This window comes from Neodiprion fabricii, chromosome 3 (genome assembly GCF_021155785.1).
Source record: "Neodiprion fabricii isolate iyNeoFabr1 chromosome 3, iyNeoFabr1.1, whole genome shotgun sequence".
NCBI classification, from domain to species: domain Eukaryota; kingdom Metazoa; phylum Arthropoda; class Insecta; order Hymenoptera; family Diprionidae; genus Neodiprion; species Neodiprion fabricii.
Window position 1 is genome coordinate 29,347,148 of NC_060241.1, and position 26,034 is coordinate 29,373,181.

Here is a 26,034-nt window from a genome sequence, read left to right on the forward strand (position 1 = left end):
ATACGACCCACAACACGTTTTGAATTAATTTCGCGAAAGTCTGTGGCCCTATATGTTTTTTTATGAATATTTATTATTGCATCTCGTGTTGATCGCGTCGGTACTTTTTGTTTTATTCTTCTCCATCCTAAAAAATTTAAATATTATTAACCTCTTGACGAGAGAGGGATGTTTATAAAAAAATCTTTTATGACCTGACGTCAATATGCTTTATGCTATAATACGATATAATAAAAGCGACTTTTCAGGCCTTTCAAGTGGTGACCGATTGTTTGGTGTGGACTATATGTATAGTGCGGATCCAGAATAACAATAAACAATAAACCTACTCATCCGCGTCACATCCGTTTATAAAGGAGTATGATAGACCGCTGTATCATCTCCGCTGATCGATCATAATTCTTTATACATTTTCTGGCTATAATGCAATGATCGGGTACTTCAAAACTTACTAATGTACAATTTTAAATTCAAAGTGTGATACTAGTGTCAGGGTATAGGATAAAAAATATATATTTCTTTCGAAACTTCGCGCCAGATATCACCTTCATGTCGATAATCAGTTGAAATAAGTGAAAGTGTTGTGCCTGCCAGTGAGGGTGATTCTGTATTAATATGGTTAATGCAGGAGAATCGATGGACTCTGTGTGGTAAAGAGCGGCAGTTCAAGTTGCTTTGTCGCGTAGAAGAAATCATGGTGCATGATTTTTGCCGTTAACAAGGAGGAGTCCTGTAATGTGAAAAGTAAAAAAAAATAAAATAACACTTACGATTGGCGTGACCGAGTCAAAAGAGGAGCGACAAATTTTGTCCAGAGACTGCCGCGGAACTATTTAGAATCCAAACAAACGCGATATCTTGAGAATTTTTCCGGCGATATCTGTCAAAACCAATCATAACCGAAACGCAGCATCGTATCCAAGGCCTCGCGGTATGACGGAGAATGCGCAACCCCAGCATTAAAATTGGCTGTTAAATCGTTTGAAAGCGATTTGCTCGGTGCCTGCTGCCAAAACATACAAACCCCCGTAGCTACTCGGCAGTATCAACGTCGCGGGTCGGTGTAACAACGGAACGAAAACAATCAGCGGAATAAAGCAATACGAAGACCCCTCGAAGGATGTCTACGCGCCGTTGTCTCGACGTTTCCGACGCTAACGTACCTAAGACAAAGGGAATCTTTTGAACCGCATCGAACCCGAAACATTTGGTGTATAGATGAAGCCGATCCTTGGATTGATTGCGGCACTATAAGCCGTGCGAGGAAGTCGGGGGGTATCTTCGTGTAAACATCTTCGCCAAACCGCGCTGGAATTCAGATCGCAGCCGGCCAGGAATACCCTGATCTCCAAAAAAAAAAAGAAAAAAAATCTCTACATGTCGATGCTGCCTTGCTCGTTGCCTATCGCCTATTCGAAGACGTACCGTTTAGACGCCAAGAACGGGAGCTCATCGAAATCCCTTAAAGGCAATCTGTTGCCTCAGTTCCATTTGAATATCATCATCTATAAGCATCCTCGTGTGGATAGTCTTTTACTGATTCGTTCATCTCGTAATTAATTTTTGTTATGACCGCGTTACGTAAGAGCTTCCAATTAGTCGACGTTCTCGTTATAAACATTCACATCCAACCAAAGTCGCGTTTTAATACTTGTTCGATAAACCTGGTTACGTCGTGCCATAATGATATTGAAAGCTGAATGGTTACCGTATGTGTAATGTACTATAATTTTTTGTACTCGTTACATTTCGAAAACCTGAAGGGAAGCGAATCAATGTTCATATATTCGAATTATCTCACATATTGAATGGAAATATTCTCGTATTTCAGTTCGCTAAACGCACTGCAGATTCAGCTGTGTCAGAAAATGACTCGCAACTCTCCAAACTCCGAGGCTACTTGTAGGTATTATATGTGAAAATAATGACGTACGTTCAAACGAATTATTATACAACTATATTATTTCAAACGCGAAGTGGGTGTTTCGGGGAGAAATTTGCAATTTATCTCGATTGTCCATATAACTCTCTCGTCTAGACATGACGTACATTAAAGTATAGTTTTAGGCGATATTATAGTATCAGCGTTTAGGTTGCGAGGATAATCCAATTCTGATATCGGTTTTCAATTCTTATTTCCCAGCGGTATTTCAAATGAGAATTTCTTTCCCTGTTGGGTGATAGGGGTCCGCACATTGGAGATGATGAATGGGCGGATGAATACCCTGCACATTCCACCCAACCTGCTCCGAGAAACGTTCATTTCATAAACGACGACAAGAATCCCTGGAAAAATGGTAGGTAAACCATTTCGTGTAGGTACCGTCGTGATTATTGAAACGTTAAAAAAGTGCACAGTTTTAACGAACGGGCGTATTATACCGGCCACGTCCAATCTCGACGAGATTGAGCAAATTGCAAAGGGCGTTCACAGGCCCTCGGGGCCCTGAAACCCAGACTATCGAGTCTTCTGTGGTTCTCGCCTGCAGAGCGACACGGTTCAACGCTCTTGTTCGGTCGGTTACCTAGTATTAAGAATTACCGGGAATTTTCACTAACGATAGAGGATTCTCACAACGCTTCGCGAATATATTTCAGAGAATACATCTCGAAAGTTCCCCCACTGCTGTCTCGAGTCTCAATAACCATTTTAAGACGCGACGTGCAAGTCATTTTCACGCCCTAGTCGTAATCCCGGACCCGCTTGACCTCTCGCTAAATTTCGATTAATTTAAATCTCCGAGCGAGGCGGCTTAATTCCCACGTCTCCTATCATTAAAGCCCGTTCCGCTCACCGGGACATAATTCAGTACTGGTTTCAACCCATCTCGGCCTCTGATCTATAAAATTCTGATACGGCGTAATATAGGTGCAGTTTCATAGCAATTGGCTTCTTTTTGACGTGGCCAATTTAGATTATACATGTTTACGGTTTCCGGACTTCTCCTCTTGATTATCCAACAAGTTGTCAGGTGGATAGCTTTCATCTCGAACGGTCTTGAAATTATTATAATATTTTACAAATCGTTTGAGTCAAGCCCCGGCTAACTATCCAGCCTTACAATCCCACAAAACTCCAGCACTTGATATTGTCCGTAAACCTTTACCTTCAAATCGATACTATTCAATCTAAACTCAACAGATAATTCATTTATATAGATCGTAGCTTTGAACACCGACACAATGGTCACCGTACATCTAATCGGCCGATCGATTGTTATACGTTACATATCATCATCTTGTCATTTCAACATTAAAATCGCGTGCCTCATAATGGATGACACTTATTTTCTCGTTGAAAGCTTTTTTTTATTTTGCCACTTTCAATTCTGAACAACCCATTGAGTTCAGAGGACGAAACGTGTATTCACGAATGTCTTTATACGTCGTTTCAATCGCACTTATGTGGAAAGAGTAAAAAAAAAAAAGACTCCACGGTGGAATATATCAAGCGTCTTTTACAACCTCAAACAACCAATGAAAAGGCAAGAATCGAAAAGAAGTTAAAGAAAAAAAAAGAAACTAAGCAGAAGTACAAAATATTATATAACGCAATAATCTTGTGTAATACGCATGTGGTTCCATTTATAGACGTTTGGTAACGGATCTTTCTGTACGAAGCGCTGCATGAAACATACCCAGGCTACGAATGCGTTTATATCTCCTTTCTCGCTCGACAAATCGAACAGATTCAGGGTGACGATTGCAATTAATGAAAAATGGCAAAATAGCGTTTTTTCGCGTACAAAAACTCGAACAGATTATACACGATTTGAATTTTCTATGCATAGTTTTCTCTTCGCAGTTGAGCATGGGCATCGGGTTAAAAGCTCGTCTGTAAAAATCGCTTGATGTGGAAGGTAAGTTGAAGTAGTGAAGTACTCGCTGGGTGAATCCGACGATTTTCAGCGAGCCGAAGTACGCGGGGGACTTTCGCTGGCTGGCTCCGCGCCTGAGCTAACCGGTAGTTACGCTCAAGATGCGCGTTGCTTGCGGGAAGGAATCTCACAGGATCGAGTGGAAGGCGTTCGTTGGTTCGTTGGTTCGTTGGTTCGTTCGTTGGTTCGCGTGGCCCACGGGGAGCTGACGCGCCGAGTAGAGGTTACTGCCCGGGCGCGAACGACAGCCGCGGCCACCCGTTGCATGGACCGAAGCACCCGTCGTCGCCCACGGACGATGGGCATCCAGGACCAGCGAGCAGCATCCGTGGTCGGAGGCTGATCGGAGACGCGAAGCTGAGGAGCGAGAGACTCGAGCGTCGCCGATGAGCACCGGTTGACCATGTGCGAAATGGCCTCGCTTCCCCCTTTCTTCCACCTCCGAATGATCGCTTGTCTAGCCGTCTTTGTCCCGCGAGGTCTGCGTTATACCTACATACCTATTTCTGTGGGTGTATCAGGGGCCACGTTTGAGCTGAGCAGAAATCGGCTGACTGACGGATATTACCGCGGTTCGACGGCTTTCTATTACACTGTAATATGCTTGTGTAGGTGTGTTCTCAACGTGCAAGTCGTAACAATCGAAAGTTGTTTTACCTAAAAAATACAGCTTGACCATTCGGACTATCCCCTTTCTTTTTAGTACGCCACTGTCAACATTCACAATAAACTGAAGTTGGTTTTTTACGATTTATCAAATGACCATTACGTGTATGAAAGGTTCTTGGACGCGATCGGCGGAGTTGATATATTTAAAACGAAACCAGCATTTTGGTAAAGATTTTGGAAAGAACCGATAGGCTTATTTCAAACTTTTATTGCTGTTTGTACAATATCCCAAAGTTGTTGTATAATTAATTTCTCTCACTGCTTTGCGACGAAATTCTGTTCGATTCACAGTCGAATAAGGATTGCACTAAACAAAAGTATTTTATGTGCACGTAATTCAACGCGTAATTTGAACAATGTCGTGGCTTGAGTTGACTTTTGTTTCTAGAATAATAATTATTATTATTCCTAACCTGATTGAGATTTGAATGGAAGTGACTGGTTAAATCGCGATTCTGTAGTGATAATATGTACTGCTCGAGACCAAACATAATAAATCCCGAACAAATATTTACAGCTTTGTATTCGTGACAATAGTCGTGATACACCGTGCGGTTTTATTGTACCGTCGTGTGCATAAAGAAAAATGTTATTAGAATAAAGAAGTGCGTGGTTACAGTTGTGAAGTATTTGGTCACGTATCTATTCAATCTTAACACGCTTTCCACAATGTTGATTGTTCTTTAATATACTTTTTTCCTAACCCGAAGGCTGATTAACGAAATCTCGTCTCCCAATCAGAATATCGACCGAAAAATAAACGCGTTATTAATAAATTGACCATCGGAAAAATTCCAAAGGCAGTATAACCGAAACTATAAGTGTCAAAAATCCATCCACCGGATGTAGAATATTATTTTATCCGTCAATATTTGATATATACCTATACGGGTATACTTGGATGTAATTTTTTTAATCAGTCCAAGCGAAGTTTGTGGGTTTTTTACAAGAATAAGTAGCAAGTTCGAGTATCATGTCCGTGAGCAAATCGTATTGTGTAGGTTTAGCCAACAGCTTGCTTTGATATGAAACTACTTTTTGTAAAAATTTAATTCTGCGATCACTCGAAGAGGCTCAGTTACAAAAACATCAAATTATAACAGAATAAAATGATGAGAGAAAAAAATATGTAGTATGCCCAAGGGACTCATTCTATAATGGACTAAAAACTCGCGCACCTACACTAGCTACGCGAGATATAGGAGGATGCCTCGACTCAAGGTCTTCGGCTGCGAACGGAGAAAGTGCCAAGACACGCTCTCCGCTTTGAACAACCGCGGGAAAAGCGACGATGCATCAACGCATTCCTAATATAATTTTCTTTACTAGTTCTAACCAGCTTCAAATAATTAATATACAAACGTGTCATAAATTGGTGGTAAAAGCTTTGAGCTTGTGCTTGCCAATTGAAAATAAATTCGATACCGCGCTTTCTGACTGAAGAGTTTCTTCGGAATTTTGGAATTATTGAAGTCTGAAATGTCCCTCCGCTACTCATGTATGTCGGCGGCGTTTCAAACACTGATTTTGTACCTTTTCTTGTTTTCCATCCCTCGAAACCTTCAAGATCTTCCCTACGATAGACACAACGCGATACGGCGGGCGCATACAAATCGACCAAGTTCAGAATACTCGTTCATTCTCGCGTGCGGACGGCGATTCTAGTCGTTCTGCGCCCGTACGTGACGATGATAATAACAGCGGCATTGATGACACTGAGATAATAACGACAAAAATAGCCGTGGCATTCTGAAATAGGTTAAGGAAATTACAAATATTCCAAATACATCCAAAAACTCAACTTTGCATTTTCGAATCATTCGGATATCATGGAATGGCGATTCAAAAACTAGACCATGTGTGCTTGTTTCTGTATTCTTTTTACTTAAAATCATCCCAGGTGGGTACCTGAAATAAAACGAGTCTGGCGATGAACAACAATAAATTTCAAATGATCAGGATCAGATCATAATTATTTATTGAGAATGGAATACGTATTTCACAATTGAATTATAATGTACATTATAAGAGATGATTATTATTTATTGACTGATCGACTGATAAACTATTTTGAACACGTAACCATTTTGTTCGAGAGCGCGATACTAAAAATGATCGGTGTGAAATGATTTCATTCTTCGACGCAAACGAATGACAGCATACTGCAGGATTGCTACAGAAATAATGGTCTTATTATGCCTATATTTACAGTGTGTAAATAAGTGAGAGGTACGAATGCAGTTCGACATGCGTTTACGGTGCAAGCGGTGCCTTTTAATCGCCTTTAATTAACTCCACGTCGGACAGCTCGTGCTCTGGCAGAATTGCGAAACGCCGGGAGTTGAAGAAAAGCGAATCCATAAGGTGTCGGTGCGGGTAGAAGGCGACCGCGTGGGCGCCCAAGGCCTCCAAACTCGAAGTACAAGTCGCCATTTACGGGCCGGTACACCGGCAGAGGCTGAGAGAGAGTGTCAGCCGAGAGGCTGACCGTCGTCGTCAGGAGAGACGGCCGCGTGAACCCTGCGGGGAAAAGAGCCGAGGCGCGGAGGAAAAGGACGAAGAAAAAAGTTTATACGATGCGAAATAAGGCAATACGAAAGAGAGAATCTTTTGATTTGAAGCAATGATAAGGAAGAAAAAATTATAATAACCTGAAGGATGAAAAACTGGTCCTCTTCCGCTGCTGCTTTGTGCTCGTATCCACACAAGAGCCGACGTTTATCGAATCAATTAAAACCGATGCGTACGGCTGCTAGATTACACGGCAGCTGTGTAAATCTGCCTCACATATGGTATTGTGAACGCACATAGTTCGCGATAATGAACGTGACATTCGAATAACGTCGTTATATTTACTTCAGGTTCAATTTGCTACAGGAGACAATCGTCTTTGAGAATAATTATTCGTTCACAGAGTGAATCATCGTGAAAAACTCATACGAAGTACTCGTGCCACCGGATTTCTCAACTGGATTTTCATTTTGTAGAATTAATTATTTTTGACCATGCATATGGAGATTTTGACTGTGGTGATTTTTCGACAACGTAATTTTTTTTTTAGATATCCTCTTACTTTGTCGATTTGGCAATTGACTGACACATTATTTCTGCAGCAAAGGTTCCTAGAGTAAATTTTCATTCTTGAACGTTGAGTCTGAACAGTTCGTGCCGAAATGGTTATGATTCGCTTTGAAAGTTTATGCTTTTAGAGTAAACGGTGCCATACCAGAGGTTTCTGTGATACCGTTGGGAGAAATTTCTACAGTACACTTGACGCCCTGTGGGATAGTCGGATTACACAGTAACACACGCGCGTGAGGGACTTTTCCTACGTGATCCGGATGGAGGCAGCTGGGTCTGTAATTCATAAGTCGAGCAGGCTACATTGTCAACCTTCCGACAGTACGTTGAAGCAAATAATGATACTGACAGTGTAAGTATACGATAGAGTAGAAGAGTCAACCACCTACTTTTCGAGGCAACAAGTCTGTTGCGCGAAGCATCGTTAAATTTTATAAGCTAACGTGTAATGGTTCCCATGGTGCAATAGATTGACGTGAAAGTTAGTGATCGGAACGTTCCAACATCCCTAAAAATCGTTTCAGCCTTGAGATAAATATTTTTTACCCTCTAAGTTCTTAGCGATACTGTCAAATCTGTGCACTCTAAAACTTGGGCACTTTTTTTGGGAAAAAGTAACTAATTCTCTAGGTGAACTCATCAAATTAAGTCTGCATGTGACTTGTTCGACACGATGAGGATACTGCGACTCCATTTGCACGTACCGACATTGATTTCAGAAGGTTCTAAACCTGACCTGAAAAAGCATACGCAACAAAGGCACAATGTCAGTTCGATCTGATTTTCATCACCTTTATCAGTGCAGAGCGGCGAGGAAGGAAGCGAGAAAAGAGAGACGAAAACCGGGGGACAGGTGCAGCGACAATAAGCGACGACGAGGGAGTGATTAACTGACCCTTCGAAGCGTGACCCTACCCACCTGCGCTCCGTGTCCCTTACAATACCCGAAATCTACCCGCCAGAATTTCTATATACATACACATATACGCGGTGCTCTGAAACATGCATAGCGCCCTCGAGACTCGTATAAGACCTGATGTGAATGAAATTAGGATAATGTGGACGCAGGGACAAGGAAGTTTCATTTCCGTTCAGATGATTCCCGGAAGATTAGACCTAGCTAGCTTTTCCGTTGCAGTCTCGTTTTTGGGTAACCCTCGCAATTTTGTATAATAATTTCAGCTCATTGCTCGGAGCTGATTGATCAAAATAATCAAGGTAATCGTGTACGACAAGATTTTCAGTTTTTACATTAGCGAATATAATCGTCGAGGTCGATTGCGATATTCTCTCGTTTGGCTTTACTTTCCATTCGAATGACGTGGCTGCAACCGAGTACGGATCATCCAAAGTAAACGAATAAACTCCGCGTACGTACGTATATGTATATAATCGGAAAAAATATTTTTTATCATTCTTCGAAGTAGATTTGTATCTACTTATTCAAGTGTCCCGGATAAAGACTGAGAAGCGTAACAATGTACAGAATAATGCTTACGGAATTTTACTTTCATTCGGAGAAAAATAAAAAAGTCTAGCAAAATTTGCAATGTCTTCGTAGTTCAAGATTGCTATCCTTTCTTCATTCGATTAAAAAGTCGATTTCAGAATTTCAGTCGATCAACCATATAAAACCAATTTTGTCGCCAGCAAAATGTTACGATTCTGTAGGTATTGTTGGATAAATTATGACACAGCTTGAAGGTTCACCATGTTGGAAATTGAACGGAACTCGCATTAAATACCATTTGATACGAGGACGGTACATTATTTCGGAACACCCCGTGTAGCCGTAGGAGAATACACACATACGCACGTGTGTTTCAATACGAAGGTTAGGCACACCTCATACATGCCGTAAACGCATCCTGACCAAGGTAAATCTAGCCCATCTAATTGTAGGGTGGTGCAGGGGTGGAGTAAAGGAGGAACAGCAAAGGGAAGCGGACGGGAGCCCGAAGTTGTTAATGAATTCGTACGGTTTAGGCATGCATCTGTAGAGGTGAAACAGTGCGCAGGAAAGCTTCGCACAACTATAGAATTTGAACTTTGAGGTGAGTAGGCGGTCCTCATTTGCCGCTACCCACACGAGCCACCGTCTAGATAAGGTAGGTACAGCCTTCAGCCTTGGTGCAGGATCCGTTGCGTGCATACCAGCATTTCGATTTCTCACCTGCGATATCAAAATTGCAGAATCATTGGAACCGGGAAGATATTCATACCCGGTTGCAGGGATTAGCCGAGCACACCGAAGCACGTATAGAGTTCGTGGGAGCATGACAAGAGCACGCAAATGTTGAAGCCTGGTATCCGCGATTGTCAACGTCCGTTGTCTATTCGTGCCTGAAATGCCGCGACGAATGATCCTCGTTTGAAACGGTGAAGCGAATGTTTAAACAACGGATTACGAGGTGCCAGACTCGCTGGTATAAACAGGCTAGAAAGTAGAAATTTGTCGGTGTAATGTTTTGGAGTGAAGAATGCGACTCGTCGTCGATAATTATTATTTAGTGAATAGAACGTTTTCGTCTCTTGAGCACCCGATGTAAAAATGTATGTAGATGAATGTTTACATGTTGGAATCTAACGCTTCCGATGGGAAGCCACGCAAGACGGGCAAAGCGGATGTGCATAACATTAATTAGGAGAAGTTCATTGTTGGGAGATATAAATTCGAAAAACTGGTGATTTCGAAAAATGAACGACGGAGCCAGGAATCGAACCTGGTGTCTTAGAGATGCTTGACCGGAGCCCTACTCCACTAAATTATTATTTAGTATTTGATATAAGCAATCGCTCAACCGTAGCGAGAGGCGACTGTTATAGATCAATTTCATCAAAAATTAAAAGCATTCCGATCGTTGTCAGATAATTTTTATATAATTTCTTTCAGTCGAAGTGAATGTATGCAATTATCGGCACTCCGCTACCGATTGCCTTGTGCGCAGAAAACACTTGAACATTCAGATTTGCATTGCGTGAAGATTTCTTCCATAACAGTAAACTGGGACGGCTGAGTACACACGTTAAATTGAATTTCTTGACAGGCGGTAACTTTCAAAATTCTCACTCACTGAGAGATAATAACGCAATTCATGTAAAAAGCTTGTAACGAAATGAAAATAAGTCAGTACGAATAAAACGTAGCATCGGGTACCAGAAGCGGATACTTTCCTTGCCATAAATGGTTCTAGAGTTACATATTTCAATTGCTGAAAGAATTCATACGCGGTATAAGTGCACAAGGAGGTGATTTTCATACGGTATAATTACAGTGATTATTAGAAGAAATTTTTACAAATGAAATTAACAAGCAGCGAGTGTACGTATAACAGCTGTATTTATCAATAAAACCTGTTCATCGCTGTTCTTTCGTGCTCTTTAGTATTTTCACCATTTAGCATGCGATATTATGCATAATGGTTAATTACATAAACGCAGTATCTTGCTGAAGATGAGAAATCATTGACCATTGTGTAGAAACATCTACTTACACAAATGTCAATCAAGTTTCTAGACAAAAAGTTTCGTCGAATCATCTTGTTCCGCTTAAGGTACTAATCGCTGTGTAATTATAAGTCTGCAGAAGCGTTGCATCTGTTGTGAATCGGCGGAAAAATCGGATGGTGAAATTGGAATGATCTTGGTTGATTGAAAGGTAGATCGAAAACGGTGGTAAAGTAGATGGAAAGTGTGGGGTAAAGAAAGTGATAAGAAACGTTGCAGAAAGGAGAGTGAGAAGAATCTACCGGGGAAGATGATCTGTGCCGTGTTTATTGAAAGAAAAAAAAAGAGACCGCGGAAAGCGGGCACGGACCTTAAGTGCATGCTGTACATGATGTACAATACCACAAGGCGACTACGCCGTTAAATATATTCCAAGAGAGAAAATGCGATTGTTGTTCAGGTGAGAGCAAAGAGAGAAGGAGGTAGTGGAAAAGAAACCGAACCGCAAAGGACGGAGACACTGGCCACTCCAGAGGAAGGTGGGGAGTCCATCACGACGGCGGTGAGGGAAACGCGGGGAAGTTTGGATCGGCAGCCTGCAGTTGCCGTCAGCCTCGCCTCCCAGTGAGCCAAGCTAGAGTAGCGAGGCTGCTTTGCCGATTCGATACTTTTTTTTATACTTTTCACAAACGAACAAAAACGGTGTGTGTTTCTACGTAATTTGGTCAGTTTCGCCTTAACCGATTCACCGCCTGATACGCATGTAACCTTGGTTAAATAACCCAGTAACAATCATCCGATCCAAGAACCAAGTCAACCGATTCACCCGATTCCGCAGTCGTCCGAACTACGCGCAACGCCTAACACCTAGAATATTCTTTGCCAACTAAACGCAAACACGCTGTAACGAGTAAAGGGTCTTTACCGAGTGATCAATGTGTGCGGAATAGTGCAGTCAGTGCCAGAGACCCTCGAGGAGACCGAGACGCTTGGGTAAGACTATTTCTCCGGATGCTGCACCGAGTCAGCCGTTGCTTTGCGTATACATTGTGCGAACGCGAGATGGCCGTTAGGAGTGCGACATCAAACTCTCCCATCCGATACCCGGAGTGAAGGCCGAATAAACAGACGGCGTACGTCACCTCCGTGTATACAGTATGCATAAATACGTCGTGATTCTGTACCGTGACCGAAGCTTCCAAGGTTTCCAATTTTTCCGATCTCTCTCGCGCTGCTCCGCACGCCACAATCGACATTCACGAAGTTGTAGCCACCTTTTATTACGATTATTTCAAGTGAGGCCTGTGTGCTTTTGTTATTTTTATTATCTCTCGACCAGGTTGCCTCACGATAATGTTTCGTCGTTGTTACCGCCGCGCTCGCATTCGCGTTGTACATCGTTTCTACGTCAGTTACATACACGTGCAACGCAAGATGCTAGCCATCCACGCTCCTGCCAGTTTACAAGTTTGCTCGATCCATTCTCACGGTGTGAAAGGATGATTTTTCTATTTATAGACCGATCATGGCCGAAAACGCACACAGGTACATACCTAGATCGAAAAGACCAACAACGGTGATGGTTGAACGAATGATAAGAGCCTCGGGAAGCCTTGGTTTACGCGAAAGAGCTTGTGGTACTCCAAATATCGCGTGCTCCTTACTCGTAACGAGGAACCGTATTTCCAGATGGTTTCGACGTCCCCGGAATAATTCTCCGAATGACGCGACCGCCATGTTGGTTCTCGCCCGAAATGACGTCATTGGTAGAGTCTTCGCCTCTCCGCGGGTCCGGTCCTCGTCCGTTCGCCACACGCCATCCCAGTCTCTTGACACGTAAGTGTGGTCAGCTCACGCATGTGTGCAAAGCGTAATATGCGCTGACTGGAAATACACGGAGGCTGCGTGCCTGGCTGTCGGTGTGTTGGGTACACCGTTCGTATCTACGAGTATATGGCGTGGCACAGGACACGAAGCAGTGAAAGTTAGCCTTTGCGCAACAATATCGACTCGGTCGGTCTTATTTGACGCCTGAAACGAAAAAGTTGGAGCGGCGGTCGGCGGTATGTACCACGTTTGTGTGGGCACACGCGTATAACAACATACTGTACGTTCCTGGACATCCTATAGTATGCACATAAGTTATAACGCCTATTATGATTATAACAACATAGATTCCTACACGCGGGTTGTCGAGCTGGAGAAAAATAACAGTCACTTTACGGAGCGAGATCGTACAGAGACAAGCGATGCAGCAAACAGCTTGAAGATCATGAACCAAGATTATACGGTCGGATTTAACATTTCCAAGGTCATTTGCACAAACTGGAAAAAAGTGGATACGGTTTTGTGGGGAAGAAATATCAGCAACCTCACAATCTTAATCGTACTACTCTGGTCGAATAGACGTTAAACTAAAGGTTATACTGAATTCAACATTGGGTACTGGTGTCACTTCACAGAACGTAACACTTTACCAGGTGCAAAATGGAGGTAGTTGAAAAAGAGTGTGTGATACTTTTCCTAGCTTTACTATGCGTCAATTAAAACTGATGAAAGTTTCGTTAATTCCAAACAGGTTGTACGTACCGCTGTGGAACCTGAACGGTTCTAGCTGTAACATTCGTAAAGGCATATCGTTCGCAGTCTGCGCCAGCAACTCTGCGGCCTTCTTTCGAACGATCGGACCGCTAATGATTAGAGATTCCGTGGCGTAAAATATATAAGACTTGTTCCGTTCGCATCGATTAACCCATTTGTTGATTAGTTTGGAGGAAAAGTAGAAATAATTTGTCAGTGCATAGAACTAATGGAAACCCTAATCGTGCCTGAAGGCAGCTAAAGCGGAATCATTTAACAGAAGCGAATGCTACGTCAAGTTTCCTCCGCAGAGCTCGATCGGAGAATCGACAAGCTGAAAAATTTCATTTAGTTCCACGAAATATCAATTTTCTCGTCATCTCACTTCTCAGTTGCCATTCGGCAGTTGGGTTGCTGGGATCGAATTATCCAAGCTTCCGACGTCGCGTAAGACGTCGTGACAGTGTCGACGGTCAAGACAATCCGGGTGATTGATACCAACCGAAACGAATGCAAGGAAAAATTCACTTCGCGGAGCCGCAGGTACCGGAGAGAAATCCTCGGGCCAAAAACAGCCGCGAATTTTCTTTGCATTCCCGCCTCCGTCATCCTCACAATCAGTGCTGTCGCAATCCGCGCGCTCTAGGACGAACCAACGGTACCGATCGCCCTGGCTCTTGTGCCAGGTTACACTCGAGTGCGGAAGAACAACTGCATAGCGAACCTCACCGTCCTGAGAAAGCTTCATTCGAAACTACGGGATGTCCCAGTGCACTGATATGGCGGGGCTGGAGACGGACAGAACGGGAACCGAAACCTCGCGGGAAAAGAGCATTGGAATTTGGTGTTTGTTTCGCGGAAATCGAGAGGTGGGACCAGGCAGTTGTCACAAGGGCAACAATGAGTGTTGAGTCACGCCGAGCCTTAGACTTCTCATTAATTTTTCAATAGCATCCGTTCTCCGCCCGAATTTTAAACTCACGACGTCAGTAAAGTGGGAAGAGAGAGAAGAGGGGCGATGCTTTAGCCCAGGCATGTCAAGAACGATTCAGCTCGCAGCGCCAACAGCCGTCACGTATTCCTCGTAAAATTATTCGAATTGGAATATCCATTATTCTTGTGTAAACAAGGCCGGTGGATGAGTCGTGAATTTCAATGGGATAATCGCGAATGGGTGAAAATTAAAAGGTGAATTCGGATGCCATGGATACGTCTGAAATTCGGCTAAAGAGAGCGTTTTCTTTTCGGGACAAGTTGTAGAAGGGGTCAGCGGTCTTTGCTCGAGTGCGTGAGGAGCGAGGTGTATGGCTCGGTACCTGAATAATGAACGGATGGAAGCATATACGAGACGGGAACAAAGAAGACATACGTGTTACACGATTTTCCAACAACGATCCTTGTTGACAATTCATAACGAGTCATGCATGGGACTTCTTCTTATTCTTCTTCTTCTCCTCTTCCTCCTCCTCATTCTTTCTCGTCGTTAGTAATAAAACTTCCTATCTGCGTCGATGTCGCATCTACTCTGCTGTGCGACGCGTTACGTGCTGCATGTTTTTAGAGCCGGAAATGTCGAAGGTCGTCTTCGTATCGCCGCGCGATGGCTTGTCTAGCTCATTGGTTCCGTCTTTAACAGGCCTGTAAGCTCTGTTCGTCGTGTCTTCCTGCAGTCGTCCTAATCGCTGGCCGACCAGTTAACTTACGTAATACTTGAAACCTAGGTGCGTTCTTGTACAAAAGCATTCGCGAGTCAACTTGTCAGACCTTTATTTATTCGGACGACGGGGCAGTCGAAAGACAGTAAATGTATCGTGACAGCAACACGTTCTGCGCCTTGTAGCACCGTTCAAGTTCCTCTCGGCGGCGTATTTATCACAGTTCTCGGCACAACAGCAACCCGCCATCGTGCACATTTGATCATGATTTATTTACTAATGATGTAAACGGAGTACAGAACCTGGGAGTGCTGAATAAGCACCCTGTTTGCAAATTTTAATAACGTTGATTACTTTTTCAGTAACCAATAAGTGATTCGTTACTCGGATTACGCGGCTTATGACTCTTTTTGCAAATGAGAAACCTAATTGGAAGAATATTCTAACAGCAGTTGCAAATTATTACTAGTCAAACTCAAAGAACGAATACCTATGAGTTGTAATTGATTTAGTTTCGGGTTTACCCATTTGATGTCATTGTTTTTCGTAGTACTTTTGAACGTGTACCGAAAATGAAAGCCATGAATAAACATCCTATCCAACCATGTGCAGTTAATTGGATTCGCGATCACTAAAAATTTGAATTTCGTAGTATTGATGCGTATACTAAAATTTCCATCATCATTCTTCACGAAAATAATTTTAAGTTTACAATTAGACAAGAACACGATAATTTTTCTTTTCAACACAATCCAATTGATTCTTGTTACGATTACGAAGTGCATTGCCAGAAGCTTTTTTTAATGAATACAAAACCCTTTATAGAATTTTGAATACAGCGTATAGATTTTGTTCATTATGTTCGGACAACAATGTGTAAAGTATAGGTGGTAAAAATAAATATCCATAATAAAACAGTTACACTCCATATGGAATTTTTATGCGTGTACAAGTTTGATAAAATTCATAATGTTTTCACGATTAAAAATTCTTTTGCAGAACTTCCAGCCATGGGACGGCGATGAGACAACATTAATTTACCTGGAACAAGATGGGTCATCGTTACGTGACCAAGGTAATAAAACAACATATTTGTCACGAGTATGATATTCGATACTAAGAAATATTATGATCACAAATAAAATGCAAATGCATTGCATTGTTGATAATGTTGATACATCATCTTGCCGACGAAACTAGCTAGAATGGTTAGTGTAACGGTGTCTGGTGCACCGGAGCATGTACCGTGAAGAAGAGGTGAGCGAAAATCCCATTGTTAAAAATGGACGAAATTTTCATCCGAACGTTCTCTGAGCGCTCGTCAAACTTTCAAACATCTGTACGGTAAAGACGAATGGAGTTAGGATTAATCCCCCCCCCCCCCCCCCCCCCCTGTGAACTCGACTCCTCTTTGTACCTACGCAATCTCCCTGAGTGAGCGATGTTAATATCCTTCGAGGAACTGAACACCACCGAAAGGTTCCCCGAAGCAAAAGGAAATCTCGAGGGATGTACGCCGACGTGAATGCATTGTTTCAAAGTTGGCAGACACACTCGAAAGTCGTCGAGGAGACGACCGTTTCTTACACAACGCTTTGCAGCCTTGCTCTACATACTTCACTGACTGACTGACTGGATTCTGCAGTTAAGTTTCACGTTTCGCGTTTCGCGTACGTCAATACGGCAGGAATCTAAGCTCTGTACACACTTGGCGCCATTCCGTATTCGATCACGTACTCCAGCTCACATTTGCCTAACCCAGTGGTTACGCGTCTTGGGACTCGGCAAAAAGTACTAACGACATCTCCCGACGTGGATCCACCATTATGTTAAATTGAAAATCGAATTACCGTTGTACATTTCACGGCGTGGTGCGCCTTTGCAAATTATTATCCCGGCAATCTCGCAGTCGTCATTAATTGTAAGTCACGAATCATCCGTATGTTTTCAATCTGGACACTTAAGCTCCGATCTCTGCCCACACGTTTTTCATCGAGTCTGACATCATCGTCCAGTTCCTGCACCTACACATACCAATACGCTGCAAACAGTTACAGCCATTCACAGTATATACGTATATTATACGCACGCATTTACAGATCAGTGAGAGGCTGCGCGAGGTCTAAGCTTTACCGCGAATGCTTGATTAAGCGACCGTATCCCGTTAGTGATTTAAACTTAAAAAAAAAGAAAAAAAAAAACATGCTATCGAACGATTCAGACTCGATGAACGAAGAGTTAAATTATCACTTACCAGTTTGGAGGTCATTTGAAATACAGTTCTACCTCCATCAATCGTGCTGAATTTTCCTATTTAATTTAATCAAAACTTACCCGCCGGGACATGCTGCTTTCGTATCATGTGTTTTACGCAGAGATACATTCAACTAGGGAAAAAATATGTTCGTGGAACTTGCTCAGATCGTATCTTTCCTCCATAACCGGATTGTCCAAGGTCGGAGACTGTTCACGCAAAAATACTGTAGAATTTTTGCGACCCGTAGCTCGGATTCTGCTGGCGAATTGGCGATCCCCCGTTTAACGTGAATGACGTTACTTACCGATGACAGTGAATCCCGACGGAGACCCCTCGCTGGACTTTGCTCCCGACGGACAAAATAACTGCACAAAAAAGGGCCACTGGCTCGATAAACGTCGTAGGAATTCACGGTGGTGAATCCTACCTTCGTGGGAAATATCAATCCTTACAGACGACGGACAAGTCTCCGCCGTCTTTTTGTTCAAAGTGCTCAAAGATAGCGAATAGGTAGTGCAAGTGCTAAAAACAGTGGCAGAAGAGAGAAAAATAGCGAGAGAGTGAGGTAGAATCTGATACGCGGTATAGGGACACTTTACGCTTGACGAAAGATCGTCAAGGTGATTGTAGCCGTGGGTGTAGTTAAGCATGGTTCGAAGAATGGGCGAACAAAAGAAAATGGGGACGGGATTCCTTGGAGAGGATGCCATGGATTTTCTCCGAAAGAGTGAACTTCAACAAAGTCAAGGATATCCTTTCAAATTTTGATCTAAACAATCGAGAATAGTTTAGTTTCACCTAGTTAAAAGAGGTATTAAAATCGATTGTCTTCGTAGTGAGCTGCGCGGTTTGCGAAGATCGATTTACACGTGTATTTATGAAAATTTTTGCTATGCGCATTACAAAAAGATAATGAAAAGTTCTCATGAAATTTTTATTATTTACAGCCTGACATAATTTACAAGTTTGTCGATTCTACAGATCTTTTCACTGCTGTCGTAATTGTTACGATAAGGTTAGACTAACTCTGTTCAATACATTTTAATCAAAGGGATTGAGTTCGTTCTGCGGGGTGGAAAGTAGTCGCCCACAAGTAACCTTGAGAAGAAGGACGTTTAATTTTAGTCACACTAATAATATAGCATCACATTTTACATCAGTATGCGATTCTGAGTACATCAGTGGTGGTTAAATTGTGAACTTTGAGATTTTAGGAAATTGGTAATTTCTACAAAACCAATTTCATTTTCAGATGTAACCACTTACATAAAGCTTTACGTATAGTAACATATTATTCGGCAAAAAACGCACCGTCTCTTGCTAACCAGGTCGTACTATTGATTTTTGTTTTGTTACACAAATTCGGCACTACTGGATTGGCTCAATTTCACGTCAAACTTTTCAGCACTTTGAAACGCTGAAAGTTCTCGCTTCTTTTTCGTTTTCCATTCGTCCGAACGCGAAGCGAGTTGAACCAGTACATTGGAATGCAGGCTCCTTGCAGACTGTCCAACGCGCATTGTCCTTGGGCAGCTTATAGCCGCGTACGTGCAGTGATCGTATATTCTCAATCACTGCTGGTGAAAGTGATTGTGAAGTCTAAAGGCAGTGATCCATTTTGGGCCTTGCTTGGCGCAATTGGTTTCATCAATTGATTAAGATTGGTTGACACGTTGGAATCACGATCTTTGCAAATTATGCGAAACTGGCCTTAGCGTGCGCTAGTTAGAATATCAGTATTTTCCCACCGGAACAACTTTCGCTGGACTCTAACTGGGAAAATCTTATTTGTGCCGTTGGCGCGTAACGTAACGATCGTATTACTATCTACTCGTAGCCGGTTGCAAATTACATATAGTTCTCCATGTCTATGGTACACTGTGCTGGGATCTTGCATCTAGGCATAACTTTGTCAATCAAACCGAAAACCATCAAATTGGACTTGAAAATCAATAATTACGATTACGCTTAAGAAACATTTGATATCATCCAATTGGGGATTTTTGTCGCATATGTTTTGAGCTTTAGTAAAAAATTTACAATTAAGGTTTATTTTATTTTTTATCATTTTCAGATGACGCTGTACCTGCTGATCCCCGTGTTCGGGGCGTTATTCACGCAGGTGTTGGCTCAGAGCAACTATGCTTCCCAGGCAAACAGCATCGAGTACCAGCCAGGACTCCCGCCTAGTACCGTTCTGGACGGCAAAGTCACAAAATTGGATGATATTTCTTCAGACATATCCCTAAATCGTACTAAAGCTCATCTGAACTGTGCTCAAGGCAGCATGGAAGTCGAGCTAAAATTCAATGAAGCATTTTACGGTGTAGCTTACGCTGACTTTGATCGCAACAGTGCCTGTATGGCTAGAGGAAACGGCGCTAATTTTACAAAATTAGAATTGCCACTTAAAGGTGCGTATTGCTACCCACTTGAGGCATCTTTGAGCTCAAGAACATAATAATCGACATCTTTTCAACATAGGCTGTGGCACGGTCCAGGATCCCCAGCGTGTTTTCACTAATAACATCGTGGTGCGATTCCATCCTGGTCTCGAAATGGAAGGTGACGAGGTTATCACCATTGTTTGCAGATATCCTCCTCCAGTGGTAATTGTACCACCGATAACGCAGCGTATAAGAACGTGAGTGAATATTGTATTAAAAAGTATCGGCTGGGATGGGAATTGTCAATAACCATTATCGGTATAATTACAGCGATGAACCAGCCGTAGTTCCTGTCCTGCCAGCACCACTCCAGGGATTCCAAATCCTTCTGATTATCTGCGCAATCCTGTTCCTCACGCTTCTACTTATTGGCTTGGGCTGTTCGTACATGTGCCTGAAGCGAAGAAACGTTCGCGTTATTCACCGGCATCCGTTCAGCACCGGATCCGGTTCTGAAATAACAAAAATGTCGACATCATCCCTCAGCAATTTGTCCATGATTGAGGGTCTCAAGATACCCAGGGCTCACGCGCTCCTTCACGCAGCTCCGTCATCCTCCGGAAGCGAGACCAATCTCGTCATCGACCATTCAGACACCCTTCCCAGCGACTATCCGAGTGAGAGCCATTCGGAAGTTGACGAAGAACGCTCCTTACCGGTTTCCTCCGCTGGATCCTACGATAACAAAGCTTTCATGCACCAGCAGCAGGCCGAGATTCGCACACCGAGTTCGCTCTATTCGGAATCGGTGGCGGACGCGGAGACCTCGGCAATGACGGCCGCTAATGCATCCAGAATCGCAGTTCCTCGACACCCCGTCGCTCTTCCACTAGAACCCAAATTCGACGTGCAAATGAGAGTGAAGAGAGCGCCACCTCCGCCACCTAGTCCGTTGCCGTCCGAGTCCGACGCAAGCATTGCCCTCGAAAGAAACTTGACGACAATTTTGGAAAGAGAGGAGTCCGCCAGATCGATGGAGAGTCCCGTACCACCTGCACCTCAGATGACCTCGTTCTCGTACGTTCCCGAATTGCACTATCCCCCGAACGCCACCATATCCAGACAGCAAACACCGCCTGTGTACTCGAGGATTCTAAGGAAGCAGGCCGAGAGAGAGGCGATGGAACCACCGATGGCTATTCATCGTCCGAGGTCATTGACCTCGCTGAATACGGAGTTGACGGATACTCACTCCCTCACCGAAGTTACCGACAATACTCACGCTAGATACAAGGTCGCCAGCATTCTTGCACCGACGCCACCGCCTCCGCCATCCATTGGGCCGAGCACGCACACGACTGTTTTGCACCACGAACTACCCGCCGAACGAGTTGAGCCTCTCGTCGAGCCTGTGGTAGCTCAGAGGCGCCCGGAAATTACGACGCACGAGGTCGACGACGTCTTCCTGAGAACTGTAACGGAGAAGCGGACCATAGAGGACATTGAACGTCACAGACGGCAAGTGACCGAGTACCATGCCAGGCCACAAGTCCTTCCGGACCCGAAGTGGGACGTGACCATTCGAAACTATCCGACGGAGGAGCTTCCACCACCCCCTCCCGAGTGGGAGAACTTCTCTGACATAAGCTCAGCGTCTAATCTTACCATCACAAACGAACCAACGCCTCACGAACCGGAACCCGAGCTGCTCGATATGGTCGATACGAACATAGAGCCGACGTACACACCCAGGGTGGAGATGCCATCCAGAATGATGGACGAAGATCCGGTTCCAAATTGGAGCGTCCTGATACGCGTACTGGAACCGCAACACGCGGCGGAATTGACGGAAGAGGAACGCGTCAAGTGGCGAGAGATAATCACCACGGAAAGCACCCTCCGCACTCTTCTTACCGAGGCTGTGGTGAAGGAGGATTACGAGCTGATCAGAAAGGACGTGCGATACACGAATCTATTCTCATCGGAGAAGTGGGACGTGATAATCAGGATCCTCAGCCCTCCGTCTTCGGCTCCGCCCGGAAAAAGTGGGCAGCGTTACAAGCGCGGAAAGGGTTCCGAGTGGGACACCAGATCTCGAAGGTCGTCCCTACCGACGCTCTACGAGTACGAGAGTGACGGCGGCAGCTCCGTCAGGACGCTGACCCAGGACCAGCGGCAAGGAGGAGGCGCTCCTCTTCCTCCTGGTCGCTACAGACGCTTGAGCTCGACAACTCGGGGAGGCAGCGAAGCCGATCTCAGATCCATGTCGGAGATGACAGTCAGGGACTTCGCCAGAGCAGATCGCGATGATCTGACCAGTCTGAGCTCTTACGAAGGCGAGTCTCTCGTCAGGTCGTTGAGCCAGCCGAGTCTTGCCAGGTCCGGTTCTGAGTTCACAGAACACTGGGGGGTTCCCAGAGGGACTTGGGGCGGCGAGGACGGTGTCAGTTCGACGGAAACGACACCGCAACCCGTGAGGCGGATGCCCTATCAGCAGCACCACCAGCAGGTGACCTCTTCCGTCTTCAGCAACGCTCAACAGGGCGCGATCACTGCCAGCGGAGCACCGGGGACGCAGGGAATGGTCTTCAGGGAGGCCAGGTACTCTGAGACCGTTCGAGAAACCCAGCAACAGGGAAGTTCCAGTTGGTTCCATGACGACTCGGAACCGGAAATGCAGATCTGAGGATCTTTATGATTACGAAATTAGGGAGGAAGTGATACAGATGCCTAATGATGACGCAGCGTCGTCTCATAGTCCAAAATCAAAATAGATTATCGAAGGGACCTCTCCGAAAAATTCACGTAGGTGTGCGATTTTCTTTTAACAATATCGAAAAAACGCACTTGGCGGAAGTAATGATTCAATTCTAAATATACGTGTATTATCGGCAAAACCCTAAATCCGGTGAAATAATTGTGATACTGTTTTTTCGGCATAACCAATTTCACCTTGTTGCATCAGAAATTCTAAGGGATCGGATTAATCTTAAAAATCATAGTATTCCAGTTTATAAAACGATTGGAATTATATCGCTTTCTGAACAGACCAATTTTCATATATTAGGCTTCATCTTTGAATACATCTACTTACAATTCGCGAATAAAATATAATTTTATTCCATTTCGCAAATCGAGAGGCTTGTGTTTGTTATGATAGATATTTTGTCTCAACTTTAAATTGGAAGATATTACTTTTGATTCGATTTTTTCATAATTCGATAGGGATATAACCATAAAAAAAGAAGAATAATTAATTATGCAAAATCTACACCGTCACCGGTTGTAACTATCTTCGTCGTACAGTGTATGAACTATCATTGAATTGGTCAGACCAGTTTTAACGGATTTTGGGGTATGAAGTTCAGTATGCACGTAGTTATATTTATGCAGGGACTAACGGCACTCCTTAAAGAAGAACGTACGAACTTGGCGTGTTTATCGTGTGTGCTGAATTTGTTCTATCTCTATCAAATGTTCCACGAATCCATAAAATGACGTACTGTTACTAGTAGCGTAGAAACGATTTGAGATTCGCAACGGCCAAGTCACAACTATACTAGAAAGATAAGACACGCACGAGGGTAGCTAGCAACTTATAATTTCGTTCAACTGTTTGAAAGTTTAATTGAAAATCCCTCGGCTGTGTCCGCGTTCGTTTTTTGGCCGTTGGTCCCTTCCGTTTGTACTTCCGCTTTCATCCCTTGGAATATCGGATCACAGTAAGAGACCCTGCTGAAATTCCCGTTGAACCTCGCCGGTTATTCGGATGCGAATACCGCCTTCCAAGTACGAGACCTGTCGCCAGGGTCAGGACAACGGGTCTTCTTTAAAGCTACACTGCCAGACCGAACTTCTGAGCTTCCCAGGCGTAAATTAATGCTCGCTCACGTAGGATCGTCATTGTTATGTTAATCGCTCGAGCTCGACAGATCAGCTGACTTGCTAACGGACTTGAAAACTCGTCGGTACATTTTCTCGGCATTCGCCGAGCCTGGCGCTCCTGCATCGCGGCTCGACATAACCATTAACATTCAAATCTTTTTTTTATTCTCGTAGGTATATAGACATTGCCCTCGCTAAGTTGGAGAGATTTCGAACTCCCATTATTAACGGGGATTAATCCGTCCTGCGGTTCACCAAGTCTTGCCGCGAAAGTCATTAAAACGATACGTTTAAATTAGCATTATAATTACAAAGTTCACGGCTGGAGCGAGACTCTCGTCAACTAATCTACCTTATACGTTCTATCGAGGAAAGGGATTTTCGTAGCACCGCTCGCAAACGACAAGCCAGGCTTTACACTAGCTACTCGCGTTTTCCCCGGTTTAATCTTTCTAACCTCTGTCTCTCTTTACTTACTTTTCAATTTTCATTTTAAACAATTCTTGAGGGTGCGAGTGGGACTGTAGAGTTTGGCTGGAAATGTTTTTAAACTAATAGGATTAACGGGACAATAATTTTATGCGTAACTCAGACTTAGCTTCCTAACAGGAAGGTCAGACAGATTTTGGAAGTCTCCAATTACGATGAGAGTAAAATGAACCCGACTTACCGAAGCTTGGCCACTTTCGAAACTTGACTGACCGTATTCCCTTGCGATCGCTAGTGATAATAGGATTAGGTAAAAAGTGGTGCTGGGTCTACGCTTAACGATTAGTTAAACTACGATAAATTCTATACCATTCGTATACATAAAAACACATGTACGTACCTACCTACCGTATTCAAACTTTATACCTACCAGTAGATAATGTACGCATACTACAAATAGATACATGTATATGTGTATGTATGTATGTATTCTACTGATACATGTAGTTCGAACAGATAAATGCTAATATTGATAAAAGTGTCAAAAAAATAATATACAAATATATAATATTGTAACACGTTATACGAATATAACGAGAATCAAAAAAAAAAAGAAACCTATTTTGTAACTTGGATGAAAATATTTCGAATGTCTTTGTAAAAGGGTCGTTGCACGTTATAATTAGTACACATACGTTTCTCGCCAGTTTATGCATTTCAACGAATCGTTATTTCGACAATCCTGCTCAATATACAAAGTTATACATAACCAACTGCCAGCCAACCAGATATGCAAAAACTATGCCCCTTTTTACAGAGAGTCGGTCTATTGTCGACATATATTTTTAGCCATTTAAATTTAGTTACTTTAGTAAGGTGCTACTCTGTATATACACTGACTCAATGTGAAGAAAAAATTCGTCCCTACAATTCGACAGATCTTTAAAAAGTAATGCGAGGGAAATTACGTTGCGAGACGTACGGTTTTATTTCTAATAAATTGTCAAACACTCGTTGTAAATTTTCACTAATTCTTTGAAATAAAATGTAATGATGCTTCTACTATTTTTACGTAAATCCATCTCGAACTGCCGAGTCATCTTATTCCAATTACGCTAGCACTCTTTAGTCGCATCAGTTTAAATTACACTCGATCGGTGTAAAAGTTTCACTTCAATGAAAGTTGCGAGAACTGTACATATAAGCTTCAGTTGGAGAACCGCTCGTAAGCCACCTTCGACGGACTCAATAAAATAAACGAGATCGCAGGTGATCGGAAGAGGGTCAGATAAACCGATCAATTTTTTATTACGTTATAAGAAGAGTGCGCATCACAATAACAACGCTGCACGGCGTAAGAATATGATACAGACGGAATGGAATAATCAATAGCAGAATGGAGGTACTGGCATATAATTATAATCATTCACACACCGCAAATCCATAACCAAAGAATGAACAAAGCTGCGATAAATCAGCTGTAATTCTGTGCAATGGGTAAATCGTATAGATTCATGGATTCGAACGTTTCCAATTAACCCCAGCTGTTCTCTTTGTTCGTTTTTATCGATTTACTGAGCGTGCAGAAATAAGCCAGCTCGCCTAATCCCCGGTGTATCCGGGCTGCTGGGCTCGACGTCGGCTATCTTAACGTGGACCATTGTATTCTATGCAGAGTTTTTTTTTTCAGCTCCGAGTGAGGCTAAAAAACGTGACATGTTTTTTCGTGGTAAAAGGGTATCGGGGGTCCTTTATGATAAACTTGA

At 43.3% G+C, this 26,034-nt stretch overlaps 1 protein-coding gene across 4 annotated transcripts; it reads left to right on the forward strand.

Moving 5' to 3' along the window:
• Positions 1 to 11,654: 11,654 nt before the first annotated feature.
• On the forward strand, positions 11,655 to 25,333 carry LOC124177324. Of its 4 annotated transcripts, none has more exons than XM_046559588.1 (5): positions 11,655 to 11,777; positions 16,310 to 16,385; positions 19,642 to 19,981; positions 20,052 to 20,211; positions 20,285 to 25,333. In XM_046559588.1, the coding sequence occupies exons 2-5, from the start codon at positions 16,362 to 16,364 to the stop codon at positions 22,638 to 22,640; spliced, it is 2,880 nt and encodes a 959-aa protein (XP_046415544.1). In that variant the 5' UTR covers positions 11,655 to 11,777; positions 16,310 to 16,361; the 3' UTR covers positions 22,641 to 25,333. The 4 variants fall into 4 exon arrangements, with proteins under 4 accessions (XP_046415544.1, XP_046415543.1, XP_046415545.1 ...); XM_046559587.1 differs by having other exon boundaries at positions 11,674 to 12,068; XM_046559589.1 differs by having other exon boundaries at positions 11,675 to 11,799.
• Positions 25,334 to 26,034: the final 701 nt, after the last annotated feature.